At 33.6% G+C, this 16751-nt stretch overlaps 1 protein-coding gene across 1 annotated transcript; it reads left to right on the forward strand.

The window, feature by feature from the left end:
• Nucleotides 1–4254: 4254 nt before the first annotated feature.
• On the forward strand, nucleotides 4255–12668 carry STT3B (staurosporin and temperature sensitive 3-like b). Its single transcript, XM_086446936.1, has 6 exons — nucleotides 4255–5450; nucleotides 7023–7559; nucleotides 8728–9182; nucleotides 9840–9962; nucleotides 11104–11163; nucleotides 12396–12668. The coding sequence occupies exons 1-6, from the start codon at nucleotides 4539–4541 to the stop codon at nucleotides 12523–12525; spliced, it is 2217 nt and encodes a 738-aa protein (XP_086303062.1). The 5' UTR covers nucleotides 4255–4538; the 3' UTR covers nucleotides 12526–12668.
• Nucleotides 12669–16751: the final 4083 nt, after the last annotated feature.

Below are 16751 nucleotides of genomic sequence, written 5' to 3' on the forward strand. Positions count from 1 at the left end.
TAATGATTATTTGATGATAATATATTTCAATAGTGCTATATTTATGTTCTTTTCTATGGTTTTAGAATTTGTCAAGTCAATTGAGTTGACTTGACTCGATGGAATTTCCTAGTTAAGTAACATGTTGCTCCATTTAGGGTTGTCGATGGATCAAAATAGACGTGAAATACAATCTTTCTGATCTAGGTTAAGGATTTGGGTTCGAATAAGGATCCATATGATGATCTATTATATTGATTCTAGGTAGACCAAATCTTTATTTGTTTCATAGGACCACGATTTGAAGAAAAAAAAAATGTGACCAATTTTGTGTATATGTAGTATCATATCAGATTTGATCTAATCTGATTGATTCAAGAACGAATTTGTACCCTAATATTGAGATCCGATAAAACTCCAATAAAAAAAGATTCCAATCCGATTGTTATTGGATCGGTTCTAATGCTCACAGTGACAAACTTAGATCGTAAGGAGTAATAGTTTGCTTCCAAAAGAAAGGGTATGTTTGGAAGTGATAGTTAGTTTGAATTCATTTTAACTCCTTAAAAAACTCTAGTATTTGGTTTCGTGTAAGAATTTAGTTGATGAATTGCTTGCATTTGACTAAGATCCAATATGAATCCTCTATTGCTTGGAAAATATTGTCATAGTCGATAAAATTCAATCGAGTCAACTGGATTTTATATATTTTGATAAGATAAAATAATTAATTTTGGGTAATTTAAATATTTATTATCTTAAATAAATATGATTTTGTGATGAAACATATTCCGATCTAGGACTTAAAATGGGTTGGGTTCTGGATGGATTTGAGTATATCAAAATCCAGATCCGATTTTTATTTGGATCCATATCCAAATCTGACTCGGATCTTATTAACTAAAATCATATCTGAACCATATTGATCACATTAGATCCTAATTTATATTTGACTCGGCCGAATTAATTGATTCGGGTCAGATAATTTTGGATTGTTCGGGCTTTTTTTTTTCTAAGAATTCATTTATATTAAAGTAGTAGATAAAACATATTTTGAAAAGCCCGTATTGTAAATCAATGTGAAGCAATCTCCCTTTTATAAATCCATTTAATCTGATCATGGTGAAATCAATGTAGATTCGATTGGGTGTCCCAAATCGATCCTAATCCGGTCCATTTAAAAATCTAGACTCTAGGTTGTTTGTCATTGTGGCTGCAAAAATCAGCAATCCTCCTTGTGATTTGAATTGCTTTTACGATGACCACAAACGTTTTGTAAAAATGCATCAGAGGGTGTATCTACAATTAAAAACTTTGACGCCCAAGTTAAATTTTCAATGAAAAATTTACAAGCAATTTTCCACAATTTATCTCTTTATCAAATGAAAGAATAATGCACAATTAGAATCCATAATTAAAGATCATAGTAAAAAAAAAGTTAGACTCATTTGAAGTTTCATATAGAGCTTTGATAACATAAAGGTTCTAGTTTCATAAATATTTTTTTTGGGATTTCATAAAAATTATGCGCTACATAAATGTGGCACCTGATGGTTTTTTTTTGCCCCACGTTGACACATGGTCCATAGAGATAGATGGTCCTTCGGTCCATATATATATGTGTGTGTGTGTGTGTGTGTGTGTGTGTGTGTGTGTGTTTTTCAAGGGACAAATCATGTGACCACAGTTTTTGTCATATATGGGTTAGAAGTTTTGGAATGGGACTAATTTTTTGTGAGAATGATCTCCTCCCCATAGAGAACATCATCGCAAAAACCCTTTGGAGTCGTATTTTGTTCATACACAATCAACGGAGGCATCTGCAATATATGTTGCAATGTCTCCAATAACATGTTCTTACTTCGTCTTTCCCTTAATAAGTCATCAAATTTGGCTTTTTTCAATCCTCAATAGCTACGGGGAACAAAGGACGAAATGCACGAGCATTGTTGTACCCGACTAATAAAGTCCAGTGAAGGATTGGGTGATAAAAAAGTGGTTTCAAGCAACCTTGCCTCTTCCACTCCCGCAAAAGAAACTTAATTTTGCATGCTTACTTTTGAATGGGAATGGATCAACAACAGAGAATTCCTGTGACGGCTTGACATTTCTTTTGTTAGGTCTCGTCAGGAGTTCAAGTTCAATAATTCAATTAGGACTTGGGAGAAGCTCATTCTAAAAAAAATCAGCTCATTTTGAAACTTCTAACCTCATATAAAGTGATTTACAAGTAATTGACGGTCTACCATTCTTTAACATTGTCAAATGAGAATAGAAATTTCAAAATGAGCTTACTTCTTTTTTTTGTCAGGATGATCTTTATGAAGAGGAGATCACCATCATAAAAAATCAGCTCATTTTGAAACTTCTAACCCAGATAGAACAAAACCATTGTCACGCCTATTGTCACAATGTTTGTCCCTTGAATCGTTCCCATATATATATAGGGGGGGTGTTCAAGGGAAACAATTATTTTTCAAAATATGGGTTAGAAGTTTCAGCCTTCCAAAGCCCCAAAGAGAGCCAAACATTTTTCAATAGATGGATTAGAAGTTTTAGAATGTAACACTAGTTTACAAGTTGAAGAATCGTGAATCATCAATTATTTGTAAACCAACCAATAGCATCCTAATCGAATTTTGAAGACTTCATTCTGATGGAAAGGTTTTGAAAAGGAAGAAGAAGTATTTTTCAAGTATTTCAAAAATGTATGAAAAAAGTTCATTTTTTTTTTCAATTTATTACTTCGTTTTTGGATGAAAATCAATCAAGAATGGTTCTTTTGGTTTGAAATCATCCACACAAGGCATAATGTCAAGTTTTAAATCAATTTTTCCATGTATTTTAGTCAGAAAAATGAAAATGTGTGGGTCTTACCTGTATCGAGCTCACCTCTTTTTATTTTGGAAGAATGACTTTGAAGGACTCTTTATTGAGAATATGTATCGAAGAGTCTCCTAGTAAAAAATATAAACCATTTGAGTTCTATTTAATAAAACATTAGTCTATTAAGGATCTTTTGAAGATTTTTTTAAAGAAAAATATCTGAAATACCCTTTTAACAACTATACAACGTGTTTGATCTAAAAATATAAGGAGTCAATTAAAAAACTCGCTCAATTTATTTAGTTATTAATATTTCAGTGAAAAATAAAAAAATAAAAATTTTATTTATTAAAAATTAAATTCAATATAATTTTATTTGATGCATTTGTGTCGACTTGCTAATTTTTTAGTTGAATCAATTCGATGAACATTCAAGTCGAGTTTTAAAATTATCTTTTAATTATTTAAAATTATTTATATATTTTAATAAATCCAATATGCATAAATCAAATCAGCTTGATATTGATCATCCTCATTGGTGTAGTCATCATCCATGTGTTTTTAAAATTATTAGTTTCGGTAAGAAAAACAAGATTTTTTTTTTCAAAAAATTTATCTACAAGAGATGACCATAGTTAAAGGGCATGTCATTAATTATAAAACATAGGAGCAGTTCAAATATTCTCAAATAAACATGTTTCTTTAAAATTCAAAAGCCATTGAAAGGGTAATTATGGTATTTTTGTTTCAAAATCATTTTTAAACTAATATTTGATAAATTGGGTATTAAAGAGTCCATGTTTTTTAGAAACACTTTTTAGTACATATTTTCAAAAAATAGATCTTTGTGGTAGTTGTCTCTTTTATTTTTTGGTTCAATATTTTTTAAAAATTATCGAACTCAACAATAAATAAAATTTGTGAGTTTGAAAATAAATAAAAATTAGTGAGCTACACAATAAAAAGTGATGAGCTCAACAACAAAAATGTTAAACTCAATAATAAATAAAAATTGGTGAGTTCAACACTCTAATTTTTTTATTATTATCAATCTCAGCTTGGTTATTTATCTTTTTATGTCTTAAATTGTCGAAATTTATCAAAAAAATACATCTAAATATTAAAAATTAAAAATATATCATTTTCATTCATCATTCATGATAAAAAAAATCGTCCAAAATGATTGGAATCATGGTTGGAAAAACTAAGTATGTGAAGAAGATGATAAATAAAAAATAAATAAAAAGAAAAAGATAGTTTAGGTATTTAAAAAATATTATAACATGAGCTAAGATGATGAGGTTGGGGGACCATTAAGAAAAGAAAGTTTTACTAAATGGATTATAAAGTAACCGTCCGAAACTTAGGGACTGATTAGAAATAAATCTCTTCTGCAGGGTTCTCAAAGTAATTTCCCATAATTTAAACCTAAATGATTGATAATTCGGGTAAGCTCGAACTCTGTGGGGCTTGGGGGAACGAAACAAGACGAAAACACAGTCAATGGTGGTCTCGTAAAATAGTGTTTCTTCGATCGCTCGATCTTCGATTCCGATATTCTAATTCGACAGATTCTTCGAATAAAGAGGTAAAAAGAAAAGAAGCAAAATCTCTGTTCATGGATTCCAATCAGATTCACAAAATACTTCCTTTTTATGGAAAGAATCACAGATCTTAACCTGCAAATTTGATCTAGGGTTGCCAAGTTTTCATTTTTTTTTTCTTCAATCACTATGGGCGGATCATCAAATCAGGTCTCACAAATGGCTTCTTCAGCGCATGTTAGCATCAAACCCGACTCCATCTTCTCCAATTTCTCTTTGAAAACCCTAAAACTCAAGACCAAGCAAAAAGAGCTCTTGATCCGAGTTAGTATCCTCTGTCTCGTTTACATCTTAGCCTTCATCACTCGATTGTTCAGTGTTCTTCGTTATGAAAGCATGATCCATGAGTTCGATCCATACTTCAATTACCGTACCACATTGTACCTCACCAAGAACGGATTCTACGATTTCTGGAATTGGTTCGATTCTGAAAGTTGGTATCCATTAGGTCGAATCATTGGTGGAACCCTATATCCAGGTCTCATGGTCACAGCTGCCATAATCTACTGGACTATGAGGTTTCTCCGATTCGCGGTCCACATTCGTGAGGTTTGCGTGTTAACGGCTCCGTTCTTTGCTTCCAACACCACTATCGTCGCTTACTTCTTCGGTAAAGAGCTTTGGGATTCCGGTGCTGGGCTTGTTGCAGCGGCACTGATCGCAATTTGCCCCGGTTACATCTCAAGGTCCGTTGCCGGATCTTACGATAACGAAGGGGTCGCGATATTTGCATTGTTGTTGACGTTTTATCTGTTTGTTAAGGCGGTGAATACTGGGTCTCTTGCTTGGGCTTTAGCTTCAGCTTTCGGATACTTTTATATGGTTTCCGCGTGGGGTGGTTATATATTTATAATTAATTTGATCCCGCTGTATGTGTTGGTTCTTTTGATTATTGGGAGGTATTCGATGAGGTTGTATGTGGCGTATAATTGTATGTATGTGTTGGGAATGCTACTTGCAATGCAGATTCAGTTTGTTGGGTTTCAACATGTTCAGTCAGGGGAACATATGGCGGCAATGGGAGTGTTTTTCTTGATGCAGGTTCGCATTTCTTTGATTTTTTATATACTTTGTTTTTAAATGTTTACTTGAATTTTGATTGTAAAGAATCACATCATATAGCCTCGTGTTATACTCTCATTTGCATACTTACCAAAGCTTAGATTCAGTAATTATTCACCCCAGGGTTCACTTCTGTTAATACAGATAAGTTCGGGTTTCACAAAAAATGTGTGAATTTTTTTGAATTTCTTCCCTGAACTCATAGTCTTCAACCTTCTTAAAACCCTATATTGTTCTTGAGATTTGAAGATTGAAGCTCACATTTTGGGTCTAATTTTCTCTCTTTTATTATATACTATTTTTTTAATGTTTTTTCTCAATTTTTTACTATAAAGAATCTCATCATATGGCCTCATATTATACTCTCATTTGCATAGTAACAAACTTTGGATTCAGTGGGGGTTCAGTTCGGTTAATTCAAATGAGTTCAGGAAAGCCCCGTAAAAAAGTCGTGAAAATTTGGAGGATAAACAAATGGTATTTTTGGATTTCTATCCAAAAACCCATTATCTTCAACCTCCTTAAAAGCCCTATATTGTTCTTGAAATTTGAAGTTAGGAGAAGATAAAATTTTGAGGTTGAATGGTAAATTGTTACCATTTTGGCGATTAATTGATAAATTGCAGATTAGTTCATCGATTCGCTGATTTAATTGGCTGATCTCTTATTTGGCGAATTTTACAAAATTTGTATAAAAAAAATAATTATTTTGATAATTTTTGTGATTATACTACAAATTTTACTTATAAAAAAAACTGTGACCAGGCTCATGGGCAATATGTATCACGGTACTTAATTCCACCAATTCAGACATTTTGATCCTTGGTGTATCAGGAACAGTTCTTGCACTCAGATGGATGGGTTGATTCTCATGACCTTTGATGTTTGTGCACCTTAACCTCACAAATTACACTCTTAACAGATTTGATTATATTTATGGTGTTTTTGCATGTAATTTTGTGTGTGATGGAAGAGATTTGTTGGAGCAAATCTCAACAATACTTCACAATTTGAATTCGGACCCACTGCTAACAAGCTCCATCGCACCAATGGTCTTAAGAGTACCGTTGAATGAAGGAAATATGTCATGCATTCATTCAATTGCTTGGTTAATTAGTCTTATTTATTTGCATAGTTAAACATCCCTTAATTTTCTTCCTACCATATCCTTATCGACATGCAATAAATTTAGAACCTGCATCTTATCATAGGATGAAATATGTATAATGATTTAGAATGTATGCTGTACACATTGAACAAATCGCACTCTTGATCATTTGAAAAAATATTGGGTAGACAAGCAACAAGGGTGTCTTTGAATGCAAGGATAAAGGGAAGGAATTTCTTGAACTACTGTGGTTTGAGGAAACACATGTTTTTCTAGATTTATAAGGGTGGATTATTGTGAAGATGGTAATAGAGCTATATCTAGTGTTACCTTCATTCAAAATCCATTGCCATACAGAATATCATGAGAACCATGTTTTCTGTTGATCAGTTAACTTGGCATTTTGAGTTTGTTTTTGAGTCTAAAATGCAAGATTTTTGCAGGTATTTTACTTCTTGGAGTGGGTTAAGCACCTACTGAGTGACACCAAACTATTTCAAGCTTTCTTGAGAATCACATTGACATGTACAATTGGTGTGGGTGCTCTTGCTTTTGGAGTTGGCATGGCATCTGGCTATATCTCACCGTGGACAGGCCGTTTTTACTCTTTACTTGACCCAACATACGCAAAGGATCACATCCCAATTATTGCGTCAGTCTCTGAGCATCAACCAACGGCATGGTCGTCATTCATGTTTGACTTCCACATCCTTCTTTTCCTTTTCCCAGCAGGCCTGTACTTCTGCTTCAAACGGTTATCAGATACAACTATATTCATAGTTATGTATGGTCTCACAAGCATGTATTTTGCTAGTGTGATGGTCCGATTGATTCTTGTTGCCACACCTGCTGTATGCCTTATTAGTGCTATTGCAGTATCTGCCACTGTAAAGAATTTGACTTCAGTGATACGTACAAAGAGCAAGGCTCTGTCTTCAGGTTCTAGCAAGGGAACTGCGAGTACAAAGGCTTCATCTAAGGTGAGGGTCATAATATTTATCTAACAATTAATTTTCTATCATGTGTCTGTCTTTATTGGAAATCTTTGATGGTTGTATTTTTCTATCATTTAAATCATAAAGGATGATATGTGGTCCTTCATACATTACTCTTTTAATTTGATTTTTTTTTGTTGTGTGAGCGTGCGCGTGTGTGTAATATCCTCATGATTTAAGGGATCAGCATGGGGTAGATATACTTTTTGGGTTATGTTAGAATAATGCTGCAGTGACCTCAAGATTGACCTCAATTCACACTTTGTTGACGTGGAGGTGTTTACGGAATCATAGATGCTTTTCGTCGAGATATGAGTGAAAAACATATTTGCTTCTGTGTGCACCTCCACGTCAGCAAAGTGTGAATTGAGGTCACTCCAGCACCACTCTTAATGTTAACTAGAAGGGGGCATGCGCAAACGCACATGTATCAAAAGGACTTATTTGTAATTTAAAATATCAATTAAAAGGTTTTTGTAGATTAGATGGTAAAAGAACGGACATTTTTGTAAACTAAGCAACGTGATTCCATGGTCGTGAGTTGCAATTTTTGGGTTTTTGACTAAAATGACCCTGATTATATTAAATCTAAATATAAAAGTGGGAGCATTTATGGCCACACAAATTTTGGTGTCAAACCGCTTCTACTCCGTCTTCTATCATTATAATAGTAAAGAGATATGGGGAATAATATTTTGTTTAGGAATGGATGTATATAGTATCTCAGAGAAGTTAGGAATCCTATGAAAGTTTCTATTATTTCTCAAGTGAATCATTTGTCACTTTAGGAGCTCTAGGAATTATTAGAACCCTATGCTTGGGAAAAGGCATAGATAATGATAGGAAATAAAAAAAGGCCAGGGGTGGGGGGGTGGGGTAGACTGTTTGCAAGTTTTTATTTGTTTAATAAAGAGCCTTTTTAGTAGAAAGTCTTCTTCTTTGAACAGACAAAGGGATTACCTTGGAAGTTCTCTAATTCTTTTGAATGAAGCTTGTGGTTTTTGTTGGGTTAGTCCCTGGCCAATTGTTCTTCATGCTTATGCCTTCAACGTGTGAATTGGTTCTGATATTACTATAAAATACATTGCATTTCATTCTATATTTCTACTAAATATTTATTACAATTTAACGATGACTCAAATTGCACAAACAGACTTCATTCGATCAATCTCTACCTTTTGGAAGAAATGCCGCAGCTGCTTTGCTTGTCGGTGTTTTTTATTTGCTCAGCAAATATGCTACACACTGCACGTGGGTCACATCAGAAGCATATTCTTCTCCCTCAATTGTATTGGCTGCAAGGGGTGCCCATGGTGGTAGGGTGATCTTTGATGATTACCGTGAGGCATACTTTTGGCTTCGGCAAAATACTCCTCCAGATGCTAAGGTGATGTCTTGGTGGGACTATGGTTACCAGATCACTGCCATGGGAAACAGAACTGTTATTGTTGACAATAACACATGGAACAATACACATATTGCTACTGTAGGGCGTGCTATGTCATCTTATGAAGATGAGGCATATGAGATAATGCAATCACTGGATGTGGATTATGTACTGGTTGTATTTGGAGGTGTTACTGGCTATTCTTCCGATGATATTAACAAGTAAGTTCTCAGTTCTATTCTGATGATATTACTTATCAAAAAAAAAAAAAAAGTTCTATTCCGATGATATTAATTTAATGGGGATGGGTTGGTTGCATAGCACACCTCCCCTTTGATCACCAAGCTTTAATTCTAAGGATGTGATATGCTATGCTAATATTTCATAGTGAAATAAATGAAATTTTGTTGATACGATGGGATAAGAAGATTTGAGCTTATTTTAATTTTCTAACCTTTTAGTATTGTTTAATCTTTTTTCAATTTTGAAAAACTTACTGTTCAAACCCTACAATTTAAAATTCGATTTAAATCTGTCTCTTTATGATTTTATGATCTGATTCTACTTTTACAACTTTGATTTGGACTATTGCCTTTCGAGTGGTCGTCCATTAAGTAGATGGCCTGAACTGGTGTCCTATTCAACTGATGATTCCTCCCTTGATTTACCCAACAATAATCACTAGTGCACGCTTTACATCCAACCACACCCTTAATATTTTATTCTTAGTGTTATTTAATTTTGGGGGAATTGCCTCTATTATATTGTTCAATTCTGTGTTCCACCATTTCAAATAAAGGGAGCTTGATTGTTTTATTTTATATTTAAATGTGGCATGAATTTGTTTGCCTCTATTACTGATTCAAATTAACTGCTAGATTTTTGTGGATGGTGCGGATTGGAGGTGGTGTTTTTCCTGTCATCAAGGAACCTGATTATCTTGTTAATGGCGAATATCGTGTTGACAAAGGTGCAGCACCCAAGATGTTGAACTGTCTCATGTAAGTTTATGTGCCTGACTAACTTAATCGGCATTGTAAGGTGGAATTTTTATCTTTTTTACTTTATATTTTGTACTTATAAAAAAAAATATATACCACCTACCTGGGATCTAAAATCCACCTTCATGGTTAAACCTATAAAAAAGAAAGTAAGAGCACTGTTTTTAAAAGAGTTGGATTTCAATTGATTATCCAAATAATAATTAATTAGGACATCCTTTACAATGGCTTAAATTGACCTTTGGACTCCTAATTTAACTCGACTAGTACAAGCTTAAGAAACCTACCCAAGTACACAAATAAAACTAGCTGAATTAAACTTCCTAAACCCTAAAAACAGCTTAAACGAGGGAAGCTGGCAGAACTTAAAAGTTTGGAACTTAGAAGTTGCCCAGACCAGATTTGGGGATTTTCAGATGGTAAAGCCATTTTTTTAGTTGATGACTTAAATACTCTCCAGAATGTTTTAAAGATATTAAGTCAAATGACCATAAAGATCAAAACTTTTAAATATAATTACCAAACTTTCCAAGGAATCTGTTTCCCAAAAGCACCTCCTAGACACACTCACCAAATTGAAAATTTTGCAACTATGTTTCTTATTGAAGTGCATGCCCAAATGAGGCTTAAGTCAACTTATTCACATTCATTGCGAACAAAGCATTCATGCTGAAAAGCTAGTTAAATGATATCTCTTCAGTTTTCATTAATAGAATCTCGCCTATAGGAAGAAAAAAAATAATGTAATTCTTAACAAAAGATTCACTGAATCTACTATATGAGACAAATGTTAATCAAAACTTTTTTTTGGGTGAAGGCTTCTGAATGCAATTTGGTGTGATTTCCACGTGACAACATCTATGATCTTTCTTTGTTGTTTGAACTCTTTTATGTGTAAGAAGATGACAAAAGTTGGTCTATATTTTGGGAGGGTTATATTTTTCATTTCATGGAAATATTGAAGTAATATGGCTGGTTGGACTTAATGCTAATATTTTTTCTAACTAGGCACATTAATCTAAGGAAGGTCTCTTTATTCATTTACTTGGTAGATGTAATTTTTCAGCACTACATATTCCATGATCCTTATAGATACAGTCTATATGTTCAGATAACCCGGTTCTTTCTTTTATGGGATCAGGTATAAGCTTTCTTACTACCGGTTCGGAGAGCTGACAACAGAATATGGCAAACCTCCTGGGTAAGTACAACTCCATCCTTCTTTGCGTTCTTCAAAATTTTATTACACTTTTAAAACCCATGGGGGAGTAGGCAATGACACAGAAGAATTCTGAAGTACAATCTATGAGAGAGAGGGAATATATAATCTTCACAAAAACTGGTAAATAAGAAATTGATTCCTACAAACATTGATGAGAAAGATAAACAAAAGGAGGAACTAATTAGGAGTCGGAGAAATTTAAATTGGAAAGTTGGGAGAAATAGTCGAACACATGAACCTATTTAGGACCTTCATCGCCTCTAATGTGGAGTGTAGACTACAAAAATATGGAGGAAGTAGTTGGATTACTGTGATAAAGGATTTACACCCCAAAAGTAGTTCAATTATTGACAAACATTGTTTTATTTTTAAGAATATTAATTTTTTATCGGTGTAAAATAGTTTATTACCCATCATGCAACTATAAACAAAGGGTAATAGTCTAAAAATAATCTAGATGAAGTTATTGGGAGTGAGGAAGTCATGACTTTTCTGTAGAAAATCTTATAATTCAATTTATTATTATTATTATTATTTTGGGTGGGATCACTCTTTAAACAAATGCAAGCATTTGGATGAATCATCTTCCTTAGTTCCTAGGGATCTTTTTTTCCTTCATCTCTTTCTAATAAGGGGGCTCTCAGATTGAACGTCAAACTGGACTGCCTGACCTGGTAGTTTCTAGTAAAACTAGGCCAAACCGTTCTATTGGTCTGTCTTTTAGAGCACTGGTTTATTATTGTTTCAAATTCCCGCACTTGTAATAATGTTGTTCTTGTTTTACATTACTAGTGCTAAGTCGTATCCAAGTTTACTCGTACCCTTATGTACCACATCCATTAATTTATGTACATTTGATTAGTGGTGATCTTCAGTTAATCTCAAGGATATTTGATGTCAAGGACCGTATTTTGTTTTAATCCCAATTACAATATGGTCTTTCAATCACCTTGAGATTCATCTTTTCTTTTATGTTTCTTGCACATATGTAAATTTAGAATACATGCGTGTTTGGTGAATTTAAACCTTTTGTCTTTGCTCGAGAATGGGGAGTCACCTGTGGTAAAATCTGCGCGGATACATCTGTATGCTTTTTGTTTGCATTGTGCATGCATCTACACCGACTTTGGTGCTAGATACATTATGCTAATATCTGACTTCTTGTATTAAAACTATATTATTATTTTATTTATTTTTTGGGGGTTTTGCAGGTATGATCGTGCGAGGGGGGTTGAAATTGGAAACAAGGATGTAAAGCTTGAGCACTTGGAAGAGGCCTTCACAACGTCGAATTGGATAGTTCGGATTTACAAAGTTAAACCACCTAGTAACAGGTGGTGAGACATCTCTCTCTCTCTCTCTCTCTCTCTTATGACATTAGGCGGGACAGGAAAGGACCACTACGTAGGAACTGTGAGAGCTTGAATTTTGATAAACTTATACTCTTGTTTTGAGAAATAGAAATGAACCTAGTCTGTTTGTCATATTTGAGGTTCCGTTTCATTGGAAATCCCTTAAGGGTTGTGATGTTGTCATCTCAAGGAAGATGGCCTTTGGATTCTTGGGATTTGCACCCACTTGAATCCTGAAGACCATCCCGATCTTGGTTTTGCCATGACCAGAGAACTCTGGATGGTCATAACTTGTGTTTTTTGTTCTCTTATGGTTGAGGGACAGTTTCTCCAACATAAAACTCTTCATCTGTTTTAGAACAATATAAAGTAGATTCAATATGATTTAAGCATATACAATTTTAATTTTAATTATTTCATTATGTTTTAAAATTAAAATTGTTTTGAATGTTAAAGATCAAATATAAAATATTTGTTATTTGATTTAACATTGTTTTAAAATTAAATATATAAGAACAATTTCTATTTCTAAAGTTGCATCATAGTGGATGTTGGAAGTCTATAAATGAAGCTTTTTGGACTTGTTTTCTTTTATTGATTGATTGAAAACAAGTCAAATTTTATTTTAGAAAACTTTATTGGGTGAAGCCTTGAACTAAAGAACCCAGTTTGATAAATCCTACTTGTCTTACTCATGTTGATCAATGATTATTATCAGTTTGTTGAAATCAATTGCCTTTAGGAACACAATCTTTGATGAATCACCTATAGATAATGGATGATTGGGAATTACTGATATGGGCTAGTGGATCAGATTTTGGGATTTATTGAATTTAGGATGGACATAACCAATTTGGGGAGAATAGCAATGGAATGGATCTTTATGGGGTTAATGGATGATTTGACGGTAGCGGAGGTTGTAAAAATAAAATGGGGAAGAGGACTCGTAATGTGTTTGGAGGGGTGGTGACAACAAAGTGATAACGGTAGTGACAGTCATGGGAAGTATATTTGATCATTGATGATCAATGGTGGATGATTTACAGAGCATGGACCTGTGGATATGTTCGCAAACAACATGGAATTGGAATATTGGATCAGTTCGAAGCATTATAAATGAACTCCACAATGGCTTTCGCTTGGAGTGATCATGCTTTTGAGATAATCCGATTGGATGAATAATTTATTTAATCAGTGGACTCCAACCTTTCACAATCTTTTTTTAGTGTTTTGGATCATGGTGGTTGTTGACGATGAATGGAGCTAACTTGATGGTGGTAGCAACCATGAGAACAGAGGTATTTATGGATTAATGGGGGTTGGTCCAGACTTACGTCCGACCAGGGAGACTGGATGAGCCAGGGCCGGAACCAAGGCATGGGACCCTTCAACAGGCACGTGCAACGTCTAGCACATCACGCGCACCAGGTAAGAAAGGGAATGCCCTCACGGTTAGCCTCAAGGAAATATTGCTCCTGTTGAGTCTCGTAAACACAATCTAAGGACTCTCACCGCTTATTAGATTCGAAATTGCCATTGAGCCACCCCCTCAGGATTCAATTACTCATACTGGGTCTCGAAATCAATCATTTATTTTTTCAAAACTGCACGAAAGAAACCTCAAAGGTTGTATTTTTGAAAATAGGAACCAAAAGCTGTCTAGAGTGCCAACAAAACACCTCAACCATTTAGTATCTATATTTCAAAATATGATATAGGCAGGGATCTTTTGAAATCTTATTTGAAAATCATCTAAAATGCATTTTTAAAATTTTGAAGAATCTGTAAGCGGGCCCTCCACATTTTGGTGAATATTTTGGATACCATTATGTTTTAAAATTGATTACATGCCCTTTGACCTTGGTCTCACTTATGAACTAATGTAAAATTACTTAAAAACCCTTGATTTTATTCCAAAATCAATCATCTTTAACCTCGTCTATGATGATGATGGTATTGGTGGTGGTGAGGAGGAGGAGGATGGTCGTGATGACAGTGACGCCGCCTCCAACAATAATGATTCGTTATTTTTCAATAGTTTTGAAGGGAAGGTCAAGAGGTGTGATATTAGTTTTAAACATAATGTTTTCTTTTTTTCTTTTTTTGATGGGTAAGTTAGACTTTAACATAGGTGTATCTTAAATGTTCACCAAAATATGGAGTGGCCATATGATAAGGGAGCTAGAGTTTGCTCGTGCCTACTGGTAGTGGCGTCTTTTCTCAAGTTAAGGGGTAGAAGATGTAAAGTAATAAAATTGGAATGGTATTATTAAAGAAGGGGAAGAAGAGGAATGATAATAGTATTAGAAAAATATTATTGAAAAAAAAAAGGAGAAGAAGAAAGGCAATACATAAAGTTAACAGTCTGACTAGCCTCACTGAGTTTTATGATTTTCACTCTCACTAACTGTCCTTGAGCTTAACTTGTGGCATCTAAAATCATGACCCGATGTTTCAGAGTTGTAGAGGACGAAATTCTATGAATTTGAAAAGAAAATATAAAAAATTCACCGTTTAATTTTTATTTTAAATTTTGGAGTTGGTTGGACATTTGATAACCATTCGTTTTCAAAGCCTTAGATCAAATCCATAAGAAGAAGAAAAAATGGAATTTTTTATTTTTATTTATTTTTATCTGAGTTTTTCGATGAAATCTAGAGGGTTGTGGTGTTGGATTTCCAATTTGATAATCCATTGAGCAAATACAACCCTTGTTAAGTCTTTAAATCTTACTTAGTAAGCAAAGTGTTGGTGTGAAGTTAAAGGGGCATTCTTGAGGAGGGGGTAGAAAGCATAGTAACAAAATTCGGATTGGCTTGTTTTCTGGCTAGGGTTGATTGGAAAATTTTTGGGGAATATAAAAAATGTATATTAAAATGGGATTTTTTTCAAAAATGTGTGCAACTTATGTCCAAATTCCGATTTCGCTACATTGTTCATCTTAATTCCCAAAACATTCATTTCGGATGAATTTGTCAGTTTTATAATCAATAAATCTATTGGTATATCTAGGAATTCATAGATATTAAAACTGACGAACTCACGAGTTCGTAAGTTATAAAAATGACGAATGCATGTTTTAGGAATAAAAACAAACAACGTATTGAACTCGGGATTTTTTCATATTCAACGCACAAAATGGAGATTCGCCCTTTTAAAATAGTACAAATTAAAAATATATTATAATAAATAAATAAATAAATTCTATTGATAAACTCTGAAGTATTGATCATGATAATTAAAAGTATGATGGTTTGAAAAGTTTATCTCAATGATTTGAACCTTCGATGAGATGATTTGAGTTTGCCTAATCTTTTGGATGAGGGGAAATTAAGAAAGAAATATGAGAGTTCGTTAACAAAGAAAAAATTATATGGAGTGAGAAAGTAAAGAAATAAAGATTTCTATTGAGGTAAGGAGGCATTGGGGAAGAAACTTGAGGGGCACTAAGAAAAATAAATTTTATTTTTAGAGAGTTGTTATTGGCACCTCAACATATACTTATTACACCTCAATTTCTTAAATTATTTATCACACCCCAATTAAAGATTAAAACACACTTTTCAAACATTACAAAGGTTTGACTTAAATTATAATCAATTTCAGAAGTTGTTTACAATTATGATTAGGCTCATTTAAAATCCCAAAATAAGAAAAGAAAAAAAAGCAACCAAAAAAATAATGTAAAAAATGATAGAACTTCTATTGGCACCCCAACTTTTACTCATTCTGAACCATTGACATATTTTCTTTATTTGAGTATTTTTTTAGGTTATTTTTACAATGAAGTCCCTGACACAAGGTTATTAAGTAAAATTTATTTAATTTCTTTAACGGGGATTTGAGATATGTGAAGTCAAATCACATCTTTAAATTAACTAGTCAACAATAGATTGAAATCCTTAAGAGATGTATGCACAATCGCACCTTGGGTGATGGGAAAGAAGAGGTGATGTGTGTGGCATCTAACTTCAAGGGTGACTCAATCATTTAAGATATCAAAAAAGTTATTTTTTGTGCCTTCATCTATCACTTGTGGAGAGAAAGGTGCAACATGATTTTTCAAAACAAATTCAACAACCACACCACTATTATCTCTATTATTCAAGAAGAAATTTGTTTAAAGTTTGAAGATTCCTTAAAAGAAATCGAAGACTCTAACTATAATCGATACTTCTTTCAAAGCTTGGGAATTTAGTACGACCTTCTCACAGC

This window comes from Akebia trifoliata, chromosome 7, assembly GCF_017979445.1.
Source record: "Akebia trifoliata isolate Shusen 1 chromosome 7, ASM1797944v1, whole genome shotgun sequence".
Classification (NCBI taxonomy): domain Eukaryota; kingdom Viridiplantae; phylum Streptophyta; class Magnoliopsida; order Ranunculales; family Lardizabalaceae; genus Akebia; species Akebia trifoliata.